Raw genomic sequence first — 27,098 nt, forward strand, 5'->3', positions numbered from 1 at the left:
GTTATTTAAAGGGGAAATCCCCATGTTTTTCAAACCAGGACCCACTGTAATCACATTTTTCAGCCTACTGTAAATGACTAAAAAGGTACCAACGTTTTGGACTGTAATGGCTGCATCCCAATCCTTGTGGGCACATTCTTTTAATCAAAGTACGTCCACTCAAAGTGATTATTTTTTACCACTGAAAGGCTCAGACTGATTTCTAAAGTGTCTGACAACGTTAGAATTACAGCCTTCCTTTTTTCCGTAGGAGAAAGATCATGACCAGACTCCACTGACAAAAGCCCTGAGTTGACTTTGCTGGACGCCGGGAGTTGCTGATCTACCGTGTCCTAATTTGTTGGCTGTTTGGGTTATTGTGCGACTGGTGATTTAAATTGTGACACAGTAACCAACAATAAAAAAACCTTACTGATCATGCAGCGGTAGACCAGCAACTCCTGTGTTCACTAAAATGACTGTATTTGTCAATAGAGTTTGGTGGCTTTAAAGTGATGTAAAGGCTGTTTGTGGATTGAATAAAAGGATCAATAAAATGTTCAATCTCTGTCGGGATGTTTGTACTTATGAGTCATTCACTAAATTATGTAAATATACCTGACCTGCTTTAAAAATAGACCCTCAAATCAGTTTTAATGTGATTCTTTCACTGGGCCTATGTGCAGATTGTGCTGAGGAAATTTCACATTTAATGTTCAATTTAGATTAGCCTATCGTCTTCCTTATTGAACGCTTGGGTGTATTTCATTATTTTCCCCGCATTTTCATCACCCCCCTTTTCTATCCCACTGACAACAGAAACTGAAAACAAGCCAACACCGTGTCGGATTATTGGAAAAAAAAAATGAAGGCTGGTCCACTCGGAGCTGGAAACGAGAGGCTGGTGCTCATTGGTTTCACGGAGATGATGTGAGGAGGAGAGGAGCTATAAAAACAGCGCGTGTGTGCGCGCGGAGGCACTCAGACAGACAGAGCGAGCAAGAGATAGAGATAGAGAGAGAGAGAGAGAGGACTGTACCAGCTGGTAGCTACGCATCAACCTGAACAGGATCCCCACAGAGACGCACACCGCGCAGCCATGAGCGAGGTAGGAACACCTTAACGCTTCATATGATGTCTTATTCTATGTTGAAGCAGATCGGTCACTGCTTTGAACCACAGCTCTGATGCTCTCAGCTCTTCTCGGGAAGTTCAAGAGGTGTGCAACAGAGGCTGAAGATATTTACGTCGCTTGGAAACGTCGCGCTTTGACAAACAACATGAACTTTGAGCAGCTTCATCTTCAGATTTGTATGCGAGACATTAGACATAAGGAAAAATCAGAGAAGCTTGTTCTAAAATTTGATCTTTTCAACACATGACTATGAAAGCACCGCAATCAAACCAGACAATAACCAACTGCATACAAGTCCGTGATTCTCGTTTTTGTTTTTTAGGTAACTGATCTGCAGCTGCAGTGAACACTGCACATTATAGACTTGCATGTTTTTTTCTAGTAGGGATGAAAAGTGTGAAACTTCAAAAAGCTCAGTTCATGGGATCATTAAAGGCATCGTTATTGGTTACAGTGATGTGAATTTCAGCTCCTCTCAGTGATCGGATCATTTTGTTCAGCTCAGCAATAAGAGATGGTTCTCTTGGCTTCAAAACATCTCCTCATTTATAATCGATATTAGATTTTAAATTCTGTCAGATGTAGTTGTATACGGACCTGCAATTGTCACTGCAAGCCTGAAATAATAAAAATGATATATGAAATATTCATTTTATTCAAATACAAATTATTGATTCCTTTCTTATTCGCCTTAAAGGAATTGAAGTATATAGTAATATGTTAAAGGATCACCCTATTATTATGCACATATTTAAAAGCATACCAACAAATAAATACTGATAATTAAAAAATATATTTATATATAGAGGAGCCTGCTACCTTTGCACACCTTATTGCGACTTACTGTGTGAAGATTGTTCATCTTCAAAACACTAAACTATCTGGTCATATTGATAATTAAAATCAAAAGTTATCGGCTCACCCAATTATCATGCTTGTATTAATAATGTGTTTCCCTGACGGTCTATAAAACGGCTATAAATACGTTTCTTGGTAAAAACATCTTTAAGTGGCTTCACTGTGACATTTCAAAGTAAAGCTCACTCCAGCATGAACACATGCCGCATGAGGCAGAGGCAGTATCGACCCACAGTTTGTCCACCCATCATTTTCTTGACGCGCGGGCATTGTAACTCATATGGGCTGCAGAGAGGTGACGATAATGTCAGAGATGAGCAGGGACCCCACTAAGTCTCCTCTCTGAGAGACGCTTCCCTGGCAGCGAGCACATCCTACAGTCACTGAATTATTCAACACCTGCTGCTAACCCCGAGAAATAAAACATTCTCACAGTGTGCAGGGGGAGCCCTGGTGCCTCGAGTCAGACCGCATCACGAGTCTGTTCAGCCCGAGGAGCTGCACAGCAGATTATATATAGAGAGTAAGACTGCTTTAATCTGAATGCTGCTGGACATGCAGAGCTGTGGATGGTGTCCACTCCTGGCAGCTACATGCTGTCACCCTGCAGCATGAAGTCCTCTGATAGAGCGGCAATATGTAGCTGCAGGATACTGTTTTTTTTCTCATGCATTTCTTCACTTGAGCATAGTTAGGAAGAGCTTGTCCAATTAAAAAAAGGCTTGCAGCAACAGAGTATTAAGGGTCTGCAGTGTACAATGCTTTGCTGCAAACAAACAGCAGGTCTTTAAAACGTTTACTTCTGTTTTTTTTTTTCTACGTATCAAATTGCATTTTCAGAAAAATGTGTAGTAACAGCAGTATAATCTCCTGAATTTTGAATCAGGGGGAAAATGCACATGCAAAGAGGTGCTGCATAAAAGCTGCACATCACGCACACACATGTTTGAAACACAGTGGAAACTCAGTCATGCTGTAATCCCTTAATTAGCATGAAAATGATTTTTTTTATTTTTTTTTACTATATCTGACCATTTCTCTTGCAAACACGCTCTTAAATAAAATGAAATAACATACAGTAAGTCAAATAACCACGGTAATTGCTTCAGGGTGTAAATGATGTCCTGACCAGCATGTAAACCGCTCTGAACACCGGCTGCAGCCTCAGTCCTCATGAATCTTTTACTGCAGGCTTGGGATGTCTTTCTGTACACCGTCACACACACAGACACACGCACGATACACACGATCATGTTGTCGACTTCTTGCTTAAAGAGAGAGAAGTTTGGGGCCTCATAAATAAGAGAGTACTCAGAGGAAAACTTGGGGATATTCAGTCGCTGCTTCTCGTGGCAGTGATGCATTCGTACGCCTATAATGGGCCAAGGCCAAGACAAAAGTACGATGCTCCAGATGAATAATTCAACAGAAATCAATGGCTGCAGCCTCCGTCTACTACCTCCACCCTCCACCGCTCTGCATCAGCTCACACTCACACAAAGTTTTAACGGGGTGCTCATCAGGATAATTGGAACTCTGACCAAGAGGAGATTTAAATATCTATTGAATCACTATGAGGTCACTTGTCAAGTCTGGGCCTTTGTTGAAACAAAAATATAGAAATATCTTGCTTAATTTCCAATCAGTTCCTCCCTTTAAATCATTGGGAGTTATTCAGACTACTTCAAAATCAAATGAAAAGAGAAGGATAATTGAACATCTCATTAATTCATCTCAGGAAGTAGAGGTTGTATGTTGATTAGAAAACGTATAAAGTCTTAAAAGTGTGTTTCTGTGTATCTGCAAAAAATAAAAATCCCCCAAGTTCATACTGCCTCACGGCCACATTGTGCTGGATTGATTGATAAAAAAATGAAACGTCAGACACATTAAGAAAACATAATGGTTGCTTGAATTTGTTTTGTTCTAAAAATCGATTTTAACGTCCAATTAATAGTTCCAGCGCGGCAGGATTAACTAAAGAGAAATAAGAATAAAGAATGAGGCCATAAGTGAGCCTCTGCTGCTGATTCATCTGTGCACATAAACATCAGGCACTCTGAGGTTCCTGTGCTGAAAGTAGCTTTAATGTGTGGTCTGTCGCCATAGTGATGAACATTTCTGCACTCACAGGATGCACAATCGAGCACATCATGACAACATGGAGGCTGGAAATAACGATGTTTTAAAGTTGCATGCTCTGGCTTTCGTTTGAGTTGTGTAACATGATGGATTTATGTGGGGGCTTTTAAAAATAAATCAACACGATTTGTAATCTGTACACTGGTTCTCATTCACACCAACATGATCAGTATTAAAAATCAGGATTAAAAGTAATTTAGGCTTTGTTCAGAGCAAAAACAAGATCATTTTCTGCACCACAAATCTGCACTGAGCAACGCAATCATGCACATCACAAATAAGTAATCATGGAAAACCCCCAAATTTGCATAATGTACCTGTAAATTAATTATTTTAATTTGTGTTTCATTATGTGCCAAAGTCTGTCAGCTTGAGATTATTCCTTCATAATATTTAAAGTTGTCTGCTTGTCTCTTACTGCAGGCTAACAGGATATAAGCACACACTGTCACCTTTAGTAGAACAGTAAAAACATGTACTGTACTGCATTGTTCAAATCCCCGGCCGGGCGGGTGCCTTTCTGTGTGGAGTTTGAATGCAGCCCCCCGTGCATGCCTCGGTCCCTCCAGCTTCCTCCCACAGTCCAGAGACTCCCGGTTCATTGACGACTCTAAATTGCTCGTAAATCTGTGTGTGGGCACGAGTGCTTGTCCCTGTGATTGACTTGGCAATCAATCCAGGGTGTTCCCGACCTCTCGCCCGATGACAGCTGGGACATCTTCAGGTAAACAATGAAGAATTGGTTTGTCGACTGTGGCTAACATTATCAGCTAGCAATGCCAGACTTCGATCCACTTTGCAGGTTTAACGTCCACATCCCTGTGCTCGGTCGTGTTTCAGTTAAACCTGACTCACCCTCTGTGCTGGTGCTGTGCTGGTCAGTAGAGCATTATGACAGTATGGCAGTAGCCATCAACTGGAGCTACAGCCCCACCTAGTGGTGTATGGATGTATTACAGCTTACACGCAACATTTGATCGGCACAGCAGGCCTGTTTTGATATAAATATTGATAATTAGTTAATTAGTAATTCCAGTGCTGACAAGCAAGAGTGACGACATTTAAATATTTATTTGGGTAACCATGCTTGTCCCTTGTTTAAGGACATTTTTAAATAGCAAATGTGAATGGTTAGCGCTAATCAACAGAAATAAATAATTTCAGCGAAACTCGCATTTGTGTAATGCAATGTAATAATTTCCTTTAATTTGAGCCTAACAAAGCCAAATTGGGAGCTTATTTTTTAGATAGTTTGTTCTTTGGCTTTTATAAAGCAAATAAGCAGCTTTCAAACCAATCTGATGTGAATATTTAACGGTAACACACCATCATCAGCAGCTGCGGTTGTGCTGTTTGGCTCACATGATGATCTGGAGACTTGTTCCTCCTCTGCCTCAGGTTGTTCAACAAAACTTTAATTACATGGCACACAGTGGAGCAGCTCCAGCCAAGAAATGTCGGTTCCACTTTTCAGATTTCCAGAAAAAGATAATGATTTCTCCTGCTCCCAGTTACCAGCTGGTTTCACAGCAGGAGACACACTGACACCACAAGCACCCTGCTGGCTCAGGGGTAAAGGTGCTAACCATGCAAACATGGTGCTAGGTAGAAGATGGCTGCTGTCTGTAATGCAGGATCACTTTCCTGACCCATCTCCCATTCTTATACTCGGTAAGTAACATTGATATAAAGGGTGCAGTATGTGGCTGACATGTAAAATAAGCAGAGAATAAACAGCCACAAAGAGGCAGATAGAGTGAGAGGAGGGTTGACTGAAAATGAAACACCAGGCTGGACACCATCTGTACTGATCACACATTTAGTGGCTGGTGATTTTTCATGCCAACAGACCTGTTACTTATTACAGCCCTGCAGGGTAAGCAGCATTAATGTCTGTATCACGTAGAACCCGTTTAAGTGAATGTCTTTTTGTGAACTTTGGTTTGGACAGAAACAACCTTTTAAGCTTCACATCGTCCTCCAACCCGACCGTGCTAATAGAACTGTGTGCATGAACATCCACAGCCCGTTCAGTCAATGTACTGAGTCAAAATTAAGCCTATAAATTGGTCTCTGATGTTGGGACTATGATCTCTACAAAACATGGTTGATAACATCTGACAGCTCATGTTCTTTGCCCTGTCACTAGTTAACTTGGTGATGGACATCCATGTGATGGACCATCATTGGTTTGAAAGGAAGATGACCAAAACTACAAAAATAAGTGTCAAGTTGTAACAGGATGTAGCCCTTAACTTTCTCTGACATTGAGACAGTATATATATATTTTTCCGATTCAGAATCACGCAAAAGCTTTTAGTGAATAAACTAAGCTGTTAAAAAGCTGAAAACACTTTACAGGAGCAGAAATATTATTGGCTTGCAATATCTCTGCAATTTATTTTGCAGATTAATTGTAGCACACTGCCCCCCCCCCCCTCCCACCTAACAATTGATTTTTGTAGGATTCAACCTGTTCTCTACATTTTGTCATATACAGGGTGTTGAGATGTTTTTTGTTTTGTTCGTAAGAACATTAGTAATTATATTATAATTACTCAGTCATTGGTAAAAAATTATGTTTAAAAATGAAAGATTGCCGCGTGCAGTTTTAAAACGGATATCATGTCTCTACTGACAAGCTGTCCTTCATCTATTGGTCAACACTGAAGTGGTGTCCTGCTGTGTTCATCCCATTCTTTAATTACATTAACAGTGGTTACTGTGGTGGATACTTGGCAAAGCCATTTGTTTCATCATCCAAAGTGGACTGGAGCCCTTTGATCAAATTAATGAGAGTAAGAGTGTTAAAAGTTGCTGATCAATGCAGAAAGGACAGAAAGCTGAGATGGAGAAAAGTGGTCGGGGATGGATTTTCCTTAAAAGTCTGTTTCGCTGATTTAAGACTGATCGAGTGATTGAGAGCCGACCCAAGTGGTGATAAGAAGGAAAACTGCAGCTCTGTATGGAAAATGTCCTCTTACTGAAATATAAACATATTTTAATCTGTGATTTGCTGTGTTTTGTATTGGGGCTTGTCGTTTGACCCTAATCCCGTTCATTTAAACAATGAACAGATTACGCTGAAATAATCTGTAATCCATCTAAACTGTCAGCAGGCTCTGGTGGTGGCTTCATTCGCTGACACTCGGCCTCTGGGGTAATCCTGGCTTCTGCTGGGTGTTTTGCAGGGAAAACATCAGGCAGTGAGGAGTGGAATGTAAACAGACAACACCAGAGAAAATAGAACAGATTACACTTAAACTGCCAAGACGGGATCATTGCTGTAGTAGCATTATAAGCTCTGCATTGAACCTCAACCCGAGGCTTGTAAAATGTCACACATCATTTGATGACAATATGGCAGTGGGAGAGCTTTTGCACTCGCATACAGCCTTAAACACTAAAACACTGGATATTACCGCTGTGTTCAGTTTGCAAGATTCTATAATACTAGAAATGAAAATTCATGTTAATCTACCTGCAGAGGGGTATTAACACAATGCATCGTCTATTTGCATTTTGCATTTTCCCATTTAATTGATCACCTAAGAGCTTAGACGACAAAAGTTCAGAAATCCTAACATATATAAAAACGAGGTTGAATCGTGCATATTTGGAGAAACCTTCAAATAATCTCCCCTCTAGTCTCAAACATGCACAAACTACAAGATGTGAAAAATTATGGCACATCACCCAGTGTGGGGCATTATAAAGATTATCTTGTGTGTCAGAGGAAGCAACGAATCACTGCATGTGATCGCTCACGTGAGCTCACTGGGAAGCCAATACGCAGAAAAATGAAACTGACTACAATATGCTGCAGTAATGTTTTTCAGTGGAAAAAAAGTAAAAGGGTGAACAAGTCTAAGTGAGATGATAATTGTGGAATGCAGCAAACACGGTTGTCTATTCTTCAGGCAGAATTTGAGGTCAAATTTGTCTTTATCTGTCAACATCAGTACGCTATCTTGCATTAGCCTAAAGGAAGAGTTTCTGAGTAGAAATACTGGAGTGGTTCTGCCTTCCTCTATCGTTCCCTTGATCATTGAGAATTAGGTCAATTTGCTATAGTCTTACATACTTGATATTTTGATATTAAAGGCTTACTTTGCGACTTTCAAAGCTGATTTTCAGATCAAAACAAATGCTCTCTTCTATGCTCCCCTCCTGTCTCCACACATCCCCTGCCCCTCCAGTCCTGTTTCACTAGCATGAAAAGAAAACAGCAGATGAGTGTCAGTAATCATCTAATATCAAGAGTCTGCGACCAATTTCAAGTAATGATATGCATCTAAGAGTTAATTTGCTTTTCTTTGGTTTAGATAGTCTGTTGGGTTTCCACCAGTTGTAATCTTGTGACGACACTCCATTATTATCCCCCTTTACACAGCTTCCCTGAGTGGGCAGGGCCACCTCTCTTCCCCCACATTGTGGCAGGGCTAACGAATGGACAGGGAGAGGGTTAACTGGTTCACAAGAACATGTATGAATCAAGTGTGAACCTTTGAGGGAAACATAAACAAGCTGAAGGAAGCAGTGAAGGCTTTCTGCCTCGACTCAACAGGGTGCTCAAATGGGTGCAGGTGTCTTCTGAGTAATCAAGTGCGCACCCTCATCTTTGTTTCGCTGTAAGACCAACAAAATCTCCAGAAGGTTCAGAAGTGGTTCCTGATCTGGCTCAACCCTCAGCAACCTTATTGAGCTGGTTGAACTTTGTTTTCAAGCCACGATGATGAAGAGTAGGCTGCCACCCCACTGCATCGCAGTTTCTGCACACGGTAAGCTGGATGTTGTATACTAAATATATTAAAGCTGGCTATGGCACAAAGTTTAGTCTTGTTTGTTTAGGTTGTTTGATGCCATCTCAGCGGGGAAACAAACCATCTGGCCTAAGTTTGCCACCATATCCCAACCCTGAACCCCCAAACAGCAGCCCCTCATCTGTATTTGGTAAAGCCAGATGGGCTTGAATCTCGCCCTCTGGGACAAATGCAGATTTTTGTACAGCAGGATTCCCTGTCAAGACAATTACAGACTCTCCACCTTCTGTGTCACCTAGTTGCCTAGACAGACTACACTAGTTAATCTTAAGAGGCATTTGACTGCTTGCCCTTGGACCTTCATTCAAACTCCTGTCTCCAGGTGAAGCCTTGCTGTTGATTTGTCAAGCACACTCTTCAACCTCACTCAACTTTTTGGACCTTCGTATTCCAGCCATGTTGATGCATGTTGGCTGAAAGCTCGCTGTATCTCAGTGTCTTGCACTTGCAGACCCCTCTGTGCCATATATCCAGGGCACTGTAAGCTAAATGATGTGGATGAGATAGCGATGCACAAAGTTTTGTCTCAGGTTGATTGATGCAGTCTCACCTCGAATATAGAGCCTATGTCTTAAGTCTTCCACCATCTCACAACCCTTTGACCCAACAAGCTGCCAGTGTCTGTCCGTGGTCTGGACAGTCTGGATTGAATCCTGCCTTTCCAGAGAAATTATTGTATAAAAAATGCTCTGGTGCTTTCTTTTGCTCCAAGAGAAATTTAAAGATTCCTACCTCATATGGCACTGTGTTGCCAAGACTGACTGAATTTTTAACTGGTCTGGAGGGGTATTTGACTGCTTGCCAGTTGGCCTTTCCCAGAACTTCCATCTCCTGGAAAAGTCTTAATGTTGATGTGGCTCTCAGTCTACCTCAACTGACAAGACCTTAGTACCCCAGCCATGTTGTAGCACGATGGCTGCAAGCACAGTATATTTTAGTTTGTTGGACTTATAGGCCTCCTCCATGGAATACTTTCAGGATGCTGTGAGATTAATGATGTGAACTAGATAAGGCAAAAAAAGCAATGCACAGTCTGATCTGAGGTATGTTGATGCAATCTTAGTGGGGATACAGAGTCTCTGTCCTAAGCCTTCCACCATCTCAGCATGATGTGAACGAGATATATTGAAGCTGACATTTGCTTTTAGTGGGATCTGAGGTTGGTTGATCAAAAATCAGCAGGAGAGAAGCCCCTTGCCAAAATCTGCCATCATCTACCAATTCCAAACTTGTCAGCCCTATGCCTGGCCTTGATCTGGTCAGTCAGGCTTGACTCTTACCCTGCAGGAGAAATGTCATTGTTGGACAGCGATGGATGGTTGGGGAGGACTAATGCTTGTCCTCAGAATGTATAACACTGCTTAAAAACAAACTTGTCTCTGGTTGTGCAATGAGGTATATCAGCCTTGCATGAGCTTAATCTTGAATTCTTGTGAGTTGAAAACATCACAGGCAGCTTGTGTGGTAAAACTCACTCTGGATGTTTCCATTTCCAAAAGTTCTTTTCCAAATTTAAAAAGCAATAAACACTGAGTCTTTGAAGCCATTATTTAAGCAGTATCACGTCAAATCTATCAGTAGGAATTCTATAAACCTCCACTGGCACAGACCTTAACTCACCTGACTACCCTCTGTCTCTTCATTTTCTGGCTATACCTGAAATTGAAACAAACAAGGAAATCACACTCAAGTAAGCCAGATACTTAGAGCAATGATCCGACAGAATTAAGGCTGAGTACCTGATAAGAATACCTCATCATCATTAATAGTTTGGCCTGATCTAAGCATTTCTGTTATTGGCATTTTACTACCCTTCTCAGCCCTCCATCTGTGAGCACGTACGAGCAGAGAAGTTGCAGAGATTTTATGGACCTGCAGTACAGGATGGAACGTGAGCTGGATCCAATCCCTGTGGACCTCTGCAGTTAGATTATAGCTGTTGTGCAGCAGAGCAGTAAAAAAGTTGCTTATACCCCCTTCTAATTGTGCCTCCAGAGTGTTTATAATTGCTTTTTAAAAGACAGAATATTCTGTACGGTTGGATGTATGCTGCTGGGTGGCCCACACTCTGTCTAATGCATGCTAATGTTCTGTGGGGACAGCATGCTGCTATGCCATTAGTTGTAGTTGAATAACTCCAGCTGGAAGGCAAACTGTCCCTTCCTTACACTATAATGATGCTGTTGTACATGTTGAGGTGAGTAAAGAAAGTTTCTGCTGGGTAGCGCAGATCTGCTGGCATTTCTCCCAAATTGCAACACACCACATCTATTTTAACCCTTGAGGTGTGAAGCCATGAAGTTGGTTGGGCTTTGTATAGCTCCAAACTTTATGACATTACACCATAATCATTAAATGAGGAAATTTGAATGTTGATGTTGATTGATTTTTTAAATCTTTTTTTTAGTGCTTGATTTGAGCTTCAACTGCTTTGTCTCAATAACTGAATTTAAACACAGCTGAAAAACGATGACATTTTTCAAAGCTCCTGAGAGAACTTAATAGCTGGTTATGAATCACATTGAGATTAATACCGATGCCTCAAACAAGACCATTCACCACAAAAGTGGATACTTCTATGTAGTTTTGTTTTATGCCTTAAACCCCTGAGGGGCATTAACTGCGCACTGCAGAAACAGCCTTTTTATTGCTAGGTTACCTGCACTGTTTCAACCAATCTTATTCAAACCAATCCCCTCAGCCTCCCATACATTGGTTGAATTTAGGTAACTCGGGTGGTGTGGGTTAAAGTCATCGCTCAATGTTTGACCTAATGTTTGACATATCTTACTGCCACCAGTAACAGATTTTATCAGATTTTTTTTTACAGCATCACTTAGTAGTAGTTGCTCTGAGCGTCTACTATAGCTGAAGATTGGTTTGGAGATGGAAATTCAAATTCAGACTAACCGACTATACTGAAGGTAAAAAAATAGTCAAATAGTCTGCAGGTAAATAATGTTATTTGATTTGCCGAAACACCACTAGTCTTCGCTCCTCCCTGCAGCTAAACAGCCATATGCCTGTGCTAAGTTTGGTTACACATTTCTCCGGTCTGTATGCCAGTTTAACCTACATGCATTTTTTATTGTCATTGGCTAGATCAAAACACTACAAAACTGTGCTGCTCCTACAAGATGCTATTTGTTCACTGTGCTCGTTTATATCCAGGTAGAAGAGCAGGGAGAGCAGGTCTATTAACCAGAGCTACAGCCAGCCTATGGCTACAACCTTGGCTAGTTGTGGATGACTGGGCTGTGGTTTGAGCATAACATTGGACCAGCATTGAGGGAAAATCTAATTATCTTTTTAGCTGACTAGTTATTCTGATGTTGGCTAGCGAAGATGGCACTGTTAAACTGTTTAATCGACTAAACGCGTTGGTCTACATCTTGTTACACATTGACAACAACACAGAACCAACAAGACTGTCCCTATTGAAATACATGAGAAGGCTGTTTTTTCCACAAAGAGCTAAAGTAAAATTGAGGATGGCTTTGAACCAGAGCTTCTTTTTAAACATATCTCAGATCTATCACAAAAAGTTCTATTTTTGACTTGGTTACCTGAGCTGTAAATATCTCACTGTAGTCTTCTACAGTATGTTACATCATCAATGAAAGGCAAGATGCTGTTGATCTTCACAAGCTGGATTCAAGTCATTAATAAGCGCAGTTTAAAAACAGTTAATTGGCCTCCATCATGGCTTCATGCTGCTTGTTCAGTCAATCAGTCCTCAGCGGTGTCACTGCTTCACGCTGTCCTCACTCTTTCCAGTCTGGTGCTGGGGAAGCTGTTGAGGAGCTGTAATGGTGCTGGGATGAGCTGTCTGTGACCTACTTTTGCCGTCTCCTCGTTAAATTGTTAATAGATCCTGAGTGCAGCATGGAGTCTCTCTGGGGAGTCCGAGCCAACACAAGAACCAAAAATAGCCCCTACAAACTGAGAGGTAATTTATTTATTTTACCAATTACCTTCATGTCCATGCCAAGCCGTCATGACAGTGTTTTATGAACGCAACAAAAACACAGTCTGGACGTCACATAAGGAAGCAGTTAAACCATAAATATTTAAAAAATGAACCCCTACAAATTACTCTGTAGATGCAAATTCTGACCTTTACTGAAAAACATTTTGCTAGAGACAGGCAGCTGTGTATAATTCATTTGTATGAACCACCAGTATCATCCTAGCTTCACTTTACTGTTCTAAGTAAACAAAAACAGAAAACACAATGCAGTGAAATTAATCAACTTTTAAATGCAAATATAGCCCCAAACAAAAACGCTGAATTGATCCATGAAAGCCCTTTAGAACAGGCATGTCATGTTTTCCTATTCAGTTCAATCCAATTCAGTTCAAATAACGTTATTTATCTGTTAGGATTTGTATTTGTTTAAATGCAGCAGTGAGAACACAACATAAAGCTATGTTTACATAAAACAAAAAGTAGACAACATACAAGTGAAGTTAAATATGAACAATAAGAGTCTTATGGAACCAACTGTTCACAGCTTTTTATAGATGGAGAAATAGAAATTAGAGCTTTAAACTTTGACACCACAGAAAACAAATGGAGCCAATGGTTCTGAAAGGTACTTAAATTCTAAATTTTTTCAAATGTCCAGCAGGGGGATACTCCCCTGGTTGCAAAAATATGTTCCATTATATGTGAGCTGAGTAAAAGAAGGTCTCTACTTACCAGTTGATTTATTTATCTTAGGACGTTTTTTAGTCTAGCAGATCTGCGGTCTCTGTTTATGGGGCTGTAATAATTCCTAGAGAATCTCTTATAACTTGATTACTAAGAGTCATCAATGCTCAATTATTTCCAAGCCTTGTTTAATCCCCTTTTCTATACAATGGGGTTGGTTGGTTGGTTGGTTGGTGGATGGATGGATGGATAGATTGATGGACGGTTGGATAGTGGATGGATGGATGGATGGTGGGTGGGTGGGTGGATGGATGGTGGATGGATGGTTGGTTGGTTGGTTGGTGGATGGATGGATGGGTGGATGGATGGTTGGTTGGTTGGTTGGTTGGTTGGTTGGTTGGTTGGTGGTGGATGCATGGAATCCCACTGAACAGATCCCTTCACTAAAGAGTGAAAAAATATACATTCTTAGTATTTATCAAGCATTTTAGACTGTTTGTTAACCATGGCAGACAGGGCCATTTGTGGAATATACTGTACAGAAGGACATCATCATTAGTGTTGTAATTATCATCATTGCCATCTATTAGTCACACTCCCTCTGTCTCCAGCATATGGAACCAAGAGCAGATAAACACTGCCGTCCTCCTCTGGGACCATGCAGCTCTGCAGAATCTATACACAGGACCAGCTCAAACATGAGCCAGAAACACAGTTATGTTCTTTTTAGCTCACCACATTATTGGCACTGACGACATCTAACACCTTGCTTTTGTCCAGATACCTAATGGGAAGCTGTGCTGTTTGGCCGGACTGACAGATTGTTTTGTTTCTGTTATATTTCTGTTGATGTTGAGGCTCCTGCGAGGAGTGTTTAGTTGGTTATGAAAGAGACAAGAATTTAATACTGATGCCTCTATTTGACCTACAAAAGCAAACAAGGCCGTTAGCAACAAGATCGATAGTTTCATATAAAAGGGTATCATAGAGTTAGGGTTAGAATGAGACAGACAGAAACCACAAACAAAACCAGACTCATGGTGAATCTCTGCAAATGGATGGGCCAAGGAAGTGGGCTAGAGGAGGCCATAGTTAAAATTGAGTTAAAATATCTCAATTTGACTTGACTTGATAGTATATAGTGTTGTGTCAGAGTTATGTATACAAACAATCAGAGTTAGTAACACTTCTGGAAGTAAAATGTTTGTGCTATTGAGAAAGATTCAACCTGTAAGCTGCATTGTTGCCTTTACACTAATACTATGGACTGTTGCACTTTGTGTCTCATGTCTCACTCCCATCTATCATGTTGACATCCATGGGAGTTATGTATTATATGTGCAGTAGGTTATGATATGTGTGGACTTTTGTTTCAAACCAAATTACCCCTCTGGGAAAATAGAGATCTTCCAATACAACGACAAAACCCTCCTCTTTAATCCAGTATAGATTCACTGAGAGTAAATTATATGTTTAAGCATTAGGCTAGAGAGAGGTGACGATTAAGCTCAGTAGGTTGAGCAGGCACCTGGTGTACAAGTCTTCAACACATTGTACCCCCAATAAAGACCCCAAAATAAATAAATAAATATATTGATATCATACAGAATGGAGTACTGATGTACTGAGTATCAGCACTGCTGTAATTCATCCTATAAGATAATCACAGGGTGGATGATGATCTCAGCGTGCTGTTATTCAGAACCACAACACAACCTGGAGTGTGATATTGCTGTTATACAACAGTTGAAGCAGTAAACAATTGAAGAATTAAACAACATTCATTTGGTCCACCAACTGAATGATTTCTTGAACTTGTTGCAAACTGGATGGTTGCCAAGCAACACAAGACATATTTTTTTGGCCCTTTTGTGTGTGGCTTCAATTTTAGAGCATGGCAGACAGGGCCATTTGAAGACAAACGACTTTGTTTCATGTAAACTACATTTTTCTGTATGTTTTCATTCATCATCATCATCATACAGTGAAATCATTCTCAGCTGACAATTTCTTTGTTGGCCTGTTTGATTCAGAGGACCTAGTTTGATCAATGAAACACTATCTGCCATGTTTATGACAGTATTCATTCCCCTGGCTGATGCAGAGTGCTACACATAGTCAAAAACTAATTGAATGTTTCTTGTTCAATCAGATGACTATATTCAATATCAGCCTGATATAACTTGGATTGTATCTGTCTTAACAGCAGTCTGTGCAGTATTTCTGCTTCTGACCCGAATGAAATTAAATCATCGGTAAATTCAGAGTTCTTGTATTAGCTTGGCTGCTCATAGAATTAGGATTTAACTGTAATACTGCTCTGCATAAATCTGGGATTGAGAGGATTGGTGGATTTTTGAGTCTGCATGAGGCACGTTGGCATCTCAGTGATCCCAAATAGCAGCAAGTGGTTGGAGGACATCAATACCCTGAAATCATTTGTCGAAGTCGGTAGAGAAAATCAATTATTTTCTCACCCGTGGCTCTAGCTAATGAAGTGTCATGATTCATGGGGTATTAATCTAACCGACATTGACCGTATTTCTTATGCACCAGCTAACCACAGCTGAATAGTGGACTTTTTGGTGTCTTATTGTGAGGCATTGCTGGTGTTCAGCAGAGTAGAAACAGTTGATGCATCACATCCGCAGCACTCAGAGGATTTACTGCCAGTCACCAAACCCTCAAATTAATTATGGGGAAACTCCTGGGTGACAGTAATGGGATACTGCTCTCTGTTGTGGTCACGCTTGGTGATTTATGCTGAAACAATGGAGGTATTTTCACATAAAATGCTGCTCAGTGCAGCTTTAACACATGGATAGCTCGGCCATGTCATTACAGTGCACATCTTTTAACCCTGTGTGAACACAGCAGGTCGCTACCGGTCGCTTCAAAGCCTAGATTAAAAATATTTTGGTCTCAAATAGCTATTCCCAAATGTAGATTACAGAGTCATTTTCCATCAGAGCACTGAGAGCTCATGCTGACCTGCTTAGCTGACCGCATCTCATCTTTCAAATCAAACCTCACAACTCTTTTTGGGACTTTTATAATATTGCAAACTGTCTTTAACAATATTTATATTACTGACCTCAATGTGCAGTTGATTTTACACACTACAAATAGTTAAATAGTTTGAAACAGCACTATTTCTCAGGCAGACTTTTACACTTCACAACATTGATCTAGAACAGTGACAGTGATATGAGGTACACAGAGCAGGTAGAGCAGAGCACAGTGGACCAGAGGACACTAGCAGCCAGGATAATGGAGGGAAAACTAGCTAACTAGCTCGCTATTCTATTTAGTCAGTTGAATATTAAAGCCAAGAGACTGCCACATATTGAATATAAAGTTTAAAAAGGCTGAATATTGGGTTATCAGTAGGGCTAGCAGCGTAACGTATTCATCGTGATGTGTCTTCATAAAGCTAGAGTTATGGAAATAAACAACATGGTGGTACCTTTAAACTACATTTACTTTCCAAAACATAGTGAGTTCCTTTTTCCACGGTTAAGCTAACAGGAAGTAAAGCAAACTTATCTAAATGGTGCGTTCCATTTACCTAGGAACTCGGATCTTGGAATGATGTCACATACAAGTTAAAGGCAGAATATGCGATTTTTTGATCCAGCAGATGTCGCCCTTGAGCACCAGCATGAAACCAAAACAACTTGCGCTGCATTGTTGTGTTAGCATGCTAATGCTAGCGATCTTTATTATGCTCGTATCTTCACACTGCATGTAAATTTACCTGAAATGACCGTGATTTAGAAACGCAGTTAAGCAGTGAGTACAGTATGTTATTCTTCTTTTCTCTAGTCCCTCAATTAAACAACTTTTATACGTGAGGGGAGGAGTCAGCCGGCCATCCCGGCGATGTAAACAAACTGAAGATATGAGTCGGAAAGCTCGGAAAACATCACAGACAGTGGGACTCAGGTGTTACACCCATTGTAGACAGTCATGACTCACAGAGTTATTTTCAGAGGATATACTTGATTTCTGCTACATTTAAGTGTGAAAAATCACATAACAGTCTTCCAGTTGTAAATTGGTAAAAAGCCAGGCTGGCAACATGGACACCTCCAGGAGTACCTTTGTTTTGTTGGCTTATACCTGGCGATAACAACACACTACGTGATAGTTTAATATAATGATAACATGACAACAACGTCCACAGATAGAACTTGCGTGATACACGATTTTAGCTAAAAGTTGCTTAGAGGTTCCAAATCTGAATTCCGACTTCAGGGGGGTTGTTCCTGATGACGTTATCAGATGGGCAGTGAACCAGATCGATCCTGTTCAACAATCAAAGGGCAGTAAAGTGAACAAACCAGTAGCTGGGTTTAACTAACCTGACCCCTCTGACCCGGTTTGATCAACAAAGCAGTGTGTTAAGAAAAAAAAAAACAGTAGCCTTCTATTATAATAGTAAACATCTTTTTAAAGTATTTTTAAAGGCCATATCAATGTCCTTTGCATTCTTCTCTGCCTCAGAAAGTTCTAATTATAACCCGCCAAAGCTCCTGTGACACCTGCTCCTTTCCCAGCTTTTAATCATCGTGATAGCACGCCGCCCAGCAAGGTGTCCCCTACCAGCTCCGGTACCACACCTGATGCTTAACGGGCGACAGAGCTGAGACAGAGCTGGGTTGAAATGAAAGTCACAGCTGACAGGTGTGAGGGTAAATGAAAGACACACAGTGAGAGGAGTTCAGATGTGTTACAATGACAGCTGATGTGAATCAGTCTGAATCATTCTCTCGCTGCTTTGACCTGATCTCGCTCACACACACTCCTACTCAGCATTTGTACTACATCTCTACAACTGGAGAATTTCTCCTATCATAATCTGTTCAATATTGAATCGGCTATATTGTTTCCAGTGACACTCCCAACAGCTTGATTTATGGTTTTCTTGTGTTGCACTTTCTGGTAATTACATTTTCTCGTCTGTGTTCCCTCTTTTTGAAAGTCTAGATGTAATCGTGCCTTGTATACCTTCACATTTGATTGCACTGCTCAAGACATATAAGAAGCAGTAGAGAAGCATTGATCTCTACCCACACCTCCCTCACCCACATCAGATCAAGAGGTGGAAGATGAGGTAAAAATCAATAAATTAGACTTTAATAACACTCTGTGGAGGTTGAAAGCAAAGTTTTTGCCAACTTACATCCACACAACACAAACTTATCAGAACATCCAAGATGCACCGATGCATCTGTTCAACTGCGGTATCGGCCAATTTTGATTGGCCAATCACGATCGGCAAATATTGTGGCAGGAACCGATGTGCCAAATCCATTAATGCTGGCATCTAGTACACCTATGTACTGATTCAAGACATTTTTATTGGGCAGACAAAGTCACCTGTTGAACAAACTCTGACTTGTTTTCATTGTCAAACATGGAGAAAATGGAGGCATTATTGGAGTCTTACACCAAAACAAGTCAAGAAAATCTCTATATCTCTGCACCTAACGCTAGCTACTAGCTTAAAGTCAGTGGTATCATAGGATGGAAGAGGCTAACTAGCCTGCCCAGTCAGCCTGTTCCCGCTCTCCAACATGCCAAAAGAACCACTTGGATGGTAGCCCAAGATGTCAAAATAAAATGCATGCGGTAGCTGCACCACTTCTTGATGCTCTCATCAAGCTTATTGTTTTTTAATGTCCTGTTGAGGTCAGGTTATATTGTTTGAAGAGATAAAAGTCAGCTTACTGTGTGTTGGGTGGGGGTTGTTGCTGCTGTATAAATCCAATGATGAAATCGCAAAACAGACTGCGGATTATTCTACGGTTTAATCTGCCGAGGTCAGACAGTTACAACAGAAACACAAATTGTTAACAATCACGAACTGACAAAGTACTGACAAAGTTTCTATGTTAACAAACTTGCTTATATTCTGCTAGAAGGTACATCCTACAAATTCATGGCTACTTTGGTACATCTCTATAAGGCGAAGAAGACCTCAGCTTGACTTGTAAATATCAGACACATACATTTCATTCTTAGCAAACCTTCTCTTACAACAGACAGTTGACTCCAAACCAGATATAACTCTTCTGCTATGAGATGTTTTACATAGATATGGTTACAGCTTCAACCTGAGAGAAGAGTTACTCTTAGATGGTAGAAAGATTTAAATGGTTCATTCACAAAGTTACCAAAATGTATGAATTCATGAAAATTCGTACTAACACTGTGGCTGTTAGGGGGCAATGGAAGAGTCTGACAAACGAAGACGATTACTCAGTAATCCGCATAAAACCAGTAGTAAACAAAAGATGTGTTGTTTCAGGAAGTTGTCTTCTTTCAAATTACCTGAAGTATATTTCATCAGCATAGACCACGCCCATAGCGATAAGATTTCACAACAGTTTATTGTGTAAAATGTGTGACTGAGAAGGAGATAATGAATGAGTGTTGGTTGATGGGCGGAGCATAGGGTTCAAGGGATGAAAGGATAAAGCGAGAGAGAAAAATTGCAGAGGAAATTAGATGCATGTTGGAGAAAGAATGACAAACCGAGGTCAGCTGGTGGCAGGTCAACGGAAGGACACCAGAGAGGTCGAGAGTGGGGTAGCCTTCTCTTTGCTGCCTTTAGTACAGTACAGAACCCCTGACAAATGTTGTTTTCACACATGCACAAAACTCCTGAAACATCTTGCATGAGGGAAAATGGCAGTATTATTCATCCCCACTTCATCCATAATTTTTCCGGCAAGCCCCCTAGAAGTCAGAGTGAGCCTATATGTGGAAGCAGCAGGGAATATTAAGGGAAACTCTCCTGGAGTGAAAAATAGGCGGACAGGCAGGGGTGATGATGTTTGTTTCATGCAGCCAGTGTGTGACGAGTGTGATCTTCATGCACATAATGAAGCTGCTTCATACTCTCTCTTGCCAGCCAGTACGTTCTTTTCTAAACGTTGAAGCTTTGAATATTTCCAATTATAACATTGATATAAGGCAAAAATTAGAATGCCCACTATCCGCCATCTTGTATATTTGCAGGATCTTTTTTTACGTCATGTCTTGCCTCCTGAGACCAGTTCTTGCATGTTTTTGCCAACCATCCAGTTTTGCCAACCTTACAGCATGGCTTGCACAACCCAAACAGATGCTATATAGAGTGACCTTAATCGGCATATTCTGAAGCGAAGGGCCACCGACCAAGCTGCTGTATTTGATGACCTGATGGCCCTGATTACATTAGTTTGAATAAATCAACACCTCTGAAGGAAAAATGTACGGCTTTGATATGTAAACTGGTAAACTGGAGATGTAAGTTATGAATGACATTGCTGATTCAAACCATTGGAAAGACGACACGCCATACAGAGAAGCTTTTGTCATGCATGTTCAGAGGCCGTGCAGTGCCTCATATGAGACGACATTATTCAGCTGTGATATCTGACAGTGAATTCGATTTTTTTAGTCACACTGAAAAAGGCAAACATCAGCACTGCTGCACCCGCTTTACTACTTTCCTTCTTCCTTTTTTTATGGTTAAAACCCCTATTGAGGTTGAGGAAGTCCTTTGTTAAAAAAGCTGCTGGCAAACGGAGCGACAAAAACCTCCTCAGCCGCTTAAAGAGGGGAAGAGACGGGAATCGAGCCGTGCCAAGCCTGAGCAAAGACAGAGACGCGCCATGACAAACATCTCATTTAAAATTCACTCATTGCTTCTGAAAATCCTCGTATGAATTTGTATGCAAATGCCTCTCTCTTCTCGCCAGTTTACGAGGCGCAGTAAAGCAGAGAAGGGCTGAAATGATTGAGATAGAGGCTCTACCAGAGAGGAGAAAATTGAGCAGAAAAGGGAATAGTGCTGGGCAAATTGTGCTAATGCGAGGAGAGCTTTCCCCCCGCTGCACATTAGGACTGGAGTTGTTATGTTGTTATGTAAGATCAGACTGTATCCAGGCTGAAAGAGGAAACAGGAGAGTCGGGTAGGGGGGATGATGATGAAGATCAAAGTAGTGTTGAGAGAAGAAAGGATAAAAAAGGAGCAGGAGAGGAATTGTCCCTGTGTTTATGAGAATATGAACACATTAATGTCCAGTAGCCGCCCAGGCCCCCTCTTATATTCACTTGAAGGATTGAATATAAATGTGTATTAAACTGTAATAAATGAACATTTGAGGGTTTCAGTGTTGTGGGAATCTCTGCAGCTGTCCACTCACTGTCTTCTGACCTCCTGTAATCTGAGACTAAAGGATTAGAACAGATTACATTTGCAGACTTCAAAGTAATTTACAGCATTACGAACAAACATTTGGCTCTTAACTCATGTACTCACGCAACTAAATCTATATTTTATCATCATCTTAAATACTCATGAAAAAAAGTTGAAACAAATCATCAGTTCTGGATCATGTAGTCGTCCTGACGTGTGTTACAATTATCAAAACGTTGGTGCCAAATATATAATATATATTCTTATAATTTAAAGGAAGAAACATTTTTAACATAAATACAGCAGAAATCAAGTATATCCTCTGTAAATGTCTCTCTGAGTCTCAGCTGTACTGTTGTCAGAGCTGTGTTTACATCATGTTTACAAGGACGGGATGGCCGGCTCCTCCCCTTGTGTATAAAAGCTGCTTGAGTCAAGGACTAGAGAAGAAGAAGAACATACTCACTGCTTATTTGGATGTCACATAAGTGTCTTTAGATCACAGTAATTCTGTGTCAATTTATGTGCAATATGAATGCAGGACACAGGTGATTGCAGCTCGAGACAAGAACAATTTTGTCTAATTGATAACTAATTTGTGCAAACACAAGTGGAGAGGATGAGAGCGGAGGTGTCACCAAACAGCAGTTTGTTTTGGTTTCATGCTGGTGCTCAAGGGCGACATCTACTGGATCAAAAAGTCGCACATTCTTCCTTTAAAGGTTTGTTTTTTGGGGCTTTTTTATGCCTTTACAGTAGAGATAAGTCATGGATAGATAGTGACATGCTGGATAGGAGCCTAAGGTAAGATTTGAACACGGACCTCTTGCGTCGAGGTCTACAGCCTCCCTACATGGGGCGCATGCTCTAAACACAGACTCCAGACTTTTTCTAGAGTCAGCAGTGGGACTGTCATGACCACGGGAAAGTCGGGCGTGTTAACAGCGCTCAGTTGCACTTCAGCGAGATTCAGGAGGGACATGTGGTGAACACAGGTTGAGTTAAACATGAAGAACACCAGAGATAGTCATAAAACAGCTAACATGCTAAATAAACATTTGTTTACTTATCACACTTCAAATAATAATTTAGCTAGCTGTGTGTGGCCGATAGTGAATAAGATAAAGATTTACTTTATTGATCCCGCAAGGGGAAATTCTGTTTTTACACTCTAAGTCATGCAACACACACATCCTATGGACATGCACTAATGGAGAGATGACAGAGTGACGGAGCGGCCCACAGCGGGCGCTCCTGAGCTGATGGTGGGGAGGGGGTTTGGTGCCTTGCTCAGGCACCTCTCCAGCTACCAGACAGACTTCCACACTCACACAAGGCAATCCATACCATACCTAAGCACGCTTCACCCCTAAAGTCCAGTTTGTTTGACCAGTGTGAGCGCTCCGATCGTACACTTCCTTGGCCCTGCCACACTTGGAAGAGGTGTGCTTTGGCACGGTACAGTTCATGCATGAGCAGAAGAATGTGGTTACACAGCGTGGACAGCCTTCATTATGCAGAGTGTTCTGTCTGTATCTGTCTTAAATGACTCAAATAAGACACAAAGTCAGTAAGGTAGCGGCCATGTTCTCTGTGTTGTTCTCCGATGTGCGGACGGGGACTCGCCCGCGCGTCCCTTTTATTCATTTTTTCTCGAGTCCTCCTGTCTTTTAAACTAAGTACACTTCATGATTACAGAAACCATGCATGTGTTTTATGTTATGTCGGGGCTCCTTTTGCATGTTCTTTCTGACAGTCTCTCTTTTTATTTATTTGCACAGATTCGACGGGCACCAAAGCCGCACAGTTTTTGAGCATAAGGCCGGTGTTTTTAGGGAGTCCCACAGTTTAACCGGCTTTATTTCTTAATGCCAGATTAACTCCAGAAAAGTATTGCATCTCTACCTCTGAATATGTCTTTTTTTCATGGATAGAAGCAGAAATAATCTTACTTTTATCACAACACAGCCACCCACCATGGACCCAAATAGCACCAACACCTCCTCTGAGTGAGATCAGGCACATTTTTTTTATCTAAGAATATTTATTTTTTCTTTAATGTAGCCTAATAAGGAAGAAGTCTCTTATGGACTTGGACTGGATCCTCTCATATCTCTACATGGCTCTTCAGTTCTGGTCCATCTGCTCTGATTAAAAGACGATCTATTGAAGCTAAAGGCTAAAAGCAAGAGAGACAAAAGTGTGGACATCAAGAAGAGTGATGAATAGAAGTTAAAAAATAAATAATGAAATGTTGTTGCTTGAAGCCTGTTATTGATTCTAGTTTACAGAACATTTGTCTTGATTTCTGGATATTGCTCTTGCCTCTCTCGACCGCACAGACACGATCACTCACACATTATTGTTGCTGTAGCGTCCACTCTGCCTGCCTCTGAACGCTCGCTGGTGTCTTGGTAGTGGGTGGAGGTGTGATGTATGGCACCATCACTGAGAGCCTGACTGAGTACCAGAGCTCCATCAGGCAGATGAGAGTCAGCGTGATGCTGGAGTCTCAGCGGCATCGGATCTCTTTGAGTTCTGTGTGTAAATAGAAAAAAAACAGATGGCGGCTGCTGCCAAACAAGTTTCTCTTCCTCGGGCTCTCATGAAGACAAACTGAAACACGGGAGGGAGATGTCAGGCTTCTTTTTGCCAGTTTGAAACTAACTTTGGCATTTCAAAAAAACACTGAAAGCACTCATTTAATAATTCAGGTCGAGTCGGAGGGATGGTCCCTTCCTTTCAGATAAATTATCAAATTCAATGTGCTTCTATCTCCGGAGGACAAACTGTAATAATATCAAATCTGCAGAGAAAAGTCCCGTTAATTTGAGGAAAGCCTGTTTACTGTGGGAGAAAAAAAGAGACAAATGTTGGACAAAAAACATAAAACAGGAGAGGTTATAAAGAATGAAAAACTGAGAGATCAACAAAATGAAAGCTGACACACATCATTAATCACAGCATGTAATACAACAGTGTTCAAATCTATTTTTTCATTATTACAAAGCTGTGTTAAATACTTGATTCTGATTGGTGAATTAAGTTGAGCACCAATCTGCTATTCCTCGATAGCCGACCTTTGTGATGTAATGTGATCTGATTTTTTTTCTCACCAATATCAACAATGATCTTTAAAAATAAAATGTTTAATCATTTATCTGATCATCCAAAGGGATCAGGCTGATTGTGATGCATGTAGATGAGTGTGATGTAACCGCAGCGGCAGACTCTTGTCACATACACTGTACTCGTCTGTGCATTGGAGGCTCTTATTCTCCGTACTGAGTGCATCTTAATGTTGCAGAGCAGCCGGCTGTCTGTCAGGGGAGAACAGTCGGGAGCTGTTAGAGCAGGAACAGAGAGTGTGCCTGTGATGCAGAAACATGGATTATAGATCAACACATCCCCTCCCCGGCTCCCCGTTACATGATCAGTGTGACAGTGCGAGAGGAAGACTTCCTGTCCTGCTCCCTCTCTCACTAACATGTGAAGACTTGATAAAGTGAGCTTCATCATCCAGGAAGAGCTAAGAAAAGAAAGTGTGCATTTTTATGTGGCATTAGGTGCACTGAATAAAAATCCCAGGAGGAGAGTTCTTCAGTATTTGGATGAAACATGAGGTATTCTTTTTCATCTCTGAGAGAAATGATGATGACTGTGTTTTTCTCTGTGTTTCTTGCAGAGACAAGCATCTGGAGCTACGACTGGAAGCAGCAAGCCGTCTGCTGGCCAAGGTATCATTTTCTAACCATTATGTTCAGTGGAAAATTTAAACCGAGCTGGAAATATGATGCAGGACATTATTGATCTGCTTGTGTGCTGCATACAGCACTCCAGATTATACGGCAATAGATCGAATGTTCACAGCTCAGATGATATTTGGGAAAACAGGAATTCAATCAAATATATTAAAAACTTGAAAGTGAATTGACAAATTGCTTTATGAACAGTCATTTGTAGTATTAATAAATCATTGTACGAGTAAAGAGACTTTAATTCTGCAGTTCTGCAGATTGGAGTCAGGTGTGGGAAAATGCCCGGAGAAGAGTTGAACCATTGACCGTTCAAAAAGATGGACATCCGAAGTGAAGCCAAAATTATTTAATATTTATATTTAAAGGAAGAATGTGCGATATTTTACACTAAATAAGAGCAGAAATCAAGCATATCATCTGTAAAAGTCTCTCTGAGTCACGACTGAGTGAGAAGCTCGAGTCCCGCCAGAGCCGTGTTTACATGGACGAGACGGCCTCGAGTATAACGTTGTTTTTAATCAAGGACTAGAGAGGAGAAGAACAACATACTCACTTATTTGGATGTCATGTAAGTGTATTTAGTTCACGGTCATTCTGTGTCAATTTATGTTCAACATGAAGCTATGAGTTAACCAAAAGCTGCTAACATTAGCATGCTAACACAACAATGCAGAACACAGGTGATTGCAGCACGAGCAAAGGACAATTGGTGCACATTCTAATTGATAACTCCTTCATTCAAAGCGAGTAGAGGGGGGTTGGAGGTGTGTCTCTGGAGGAGAGCGGAGGCTTCTGAATAGCGGAGGTGTCGCCAAACAGCAGTTTGTTTTGTTTCATGCTGGAACACAAGGGCGACATCTACTGGATCACAAAGTCACACATTCTTCCTTTAATATTGAATATATTGATATTTCTTAAAGGCAACTGGAAAAAAAATTGTCTGGAAAAATTGTTATTTGGCACTCATGGAAACAAGATGATGCTCTTGCCGTCAAATCTTGAATAATTATATTTTTCATTTTGTTAAACATCGTTTCACAATAACTTTGAATTACCCAATAATCCCAAAGATATCTTAACATCCAGAATATCTGTTTTTCAAGACAAGATGAGAGAATCCATATCCTCTTTTATATTAGCAACAACTCTGCCTGGTGAATATGGCATTAGCCAGTTTCCTCATGCTTTGTCATCAGTTTCAAAGAAGGCCGATGTTGCAAACTGGGCCACGGTATTGTTGGCATAATGCTGTAATTTTAATCCCCTGAGTTATAAACAGTAAAATTTGGCTTGCAGTACTTGGCAGAACCCTTTGAAATTCATAAATGGTGATAAGTGCAGAACTGTCATCCTAGCAAAATGTGTATATGCAAGAACAAAGGCCTGTTTCAAATGAACCCCCAGCAGAGAGCAGCTCAGGGGAGGCAGGTGTGAATTAGTCTGACACCTGCAGAATTAACAGATGCTTCCTAAACTTTGAAAAAAAAAGACATTTTATCACAGCTTACATTTAGCAGCATACTGTAACAGGAGTTCCTTGTTTCAACCTTTAACTGTA

The 27,098-nt window shown here is 40.8% G+C and overlaps 1 protein-coding gene across 2 annotated transcripts in view; it reads left to right on the forward strand.

Moving 5' to 3' along the window:
• Positions 1–930: 930 nt before the first annotated feature.
• The window catches only part of LOC132988520 (calmodulin regulator protein PCP4-like), a 34,019-nt gene continuing 7,851 nt past the window's right edge, over positions 931–27,098 (forward strand). The window contains exons 1-2 of one of the 2 annotated variants that reach the window (XM_061055967.1): positions 931–1,087; positions 25,468–25,519. In XM_061055967.1, the coding sequence (XP_060911950.1) occupies positions 1,079–1,087; positions 25,468–25,519 (61 nt within the window). In that variant the 5' untranslated portion in view covers positions 931–1,078. The remainder of the gene's footprint in view (positions 1,088–25,467; positions 25,520–27,098) is intronic. The other variant, XM_061055968.1, reaches the window with a different exon arrangement.

Source organism: Labrus mixtus, chromosome 14, assembly GCF_963584025.1.
Source record: "Labrus mixtus chromosome 14, fLabMix1.1, whole genome shotgun sequence".
Lineage (NCBI taxonomy): Eukaryota > Metazoa > Chordata > Actinopteri > Labriformes > Labridae > Labrus > Labrus mixtus.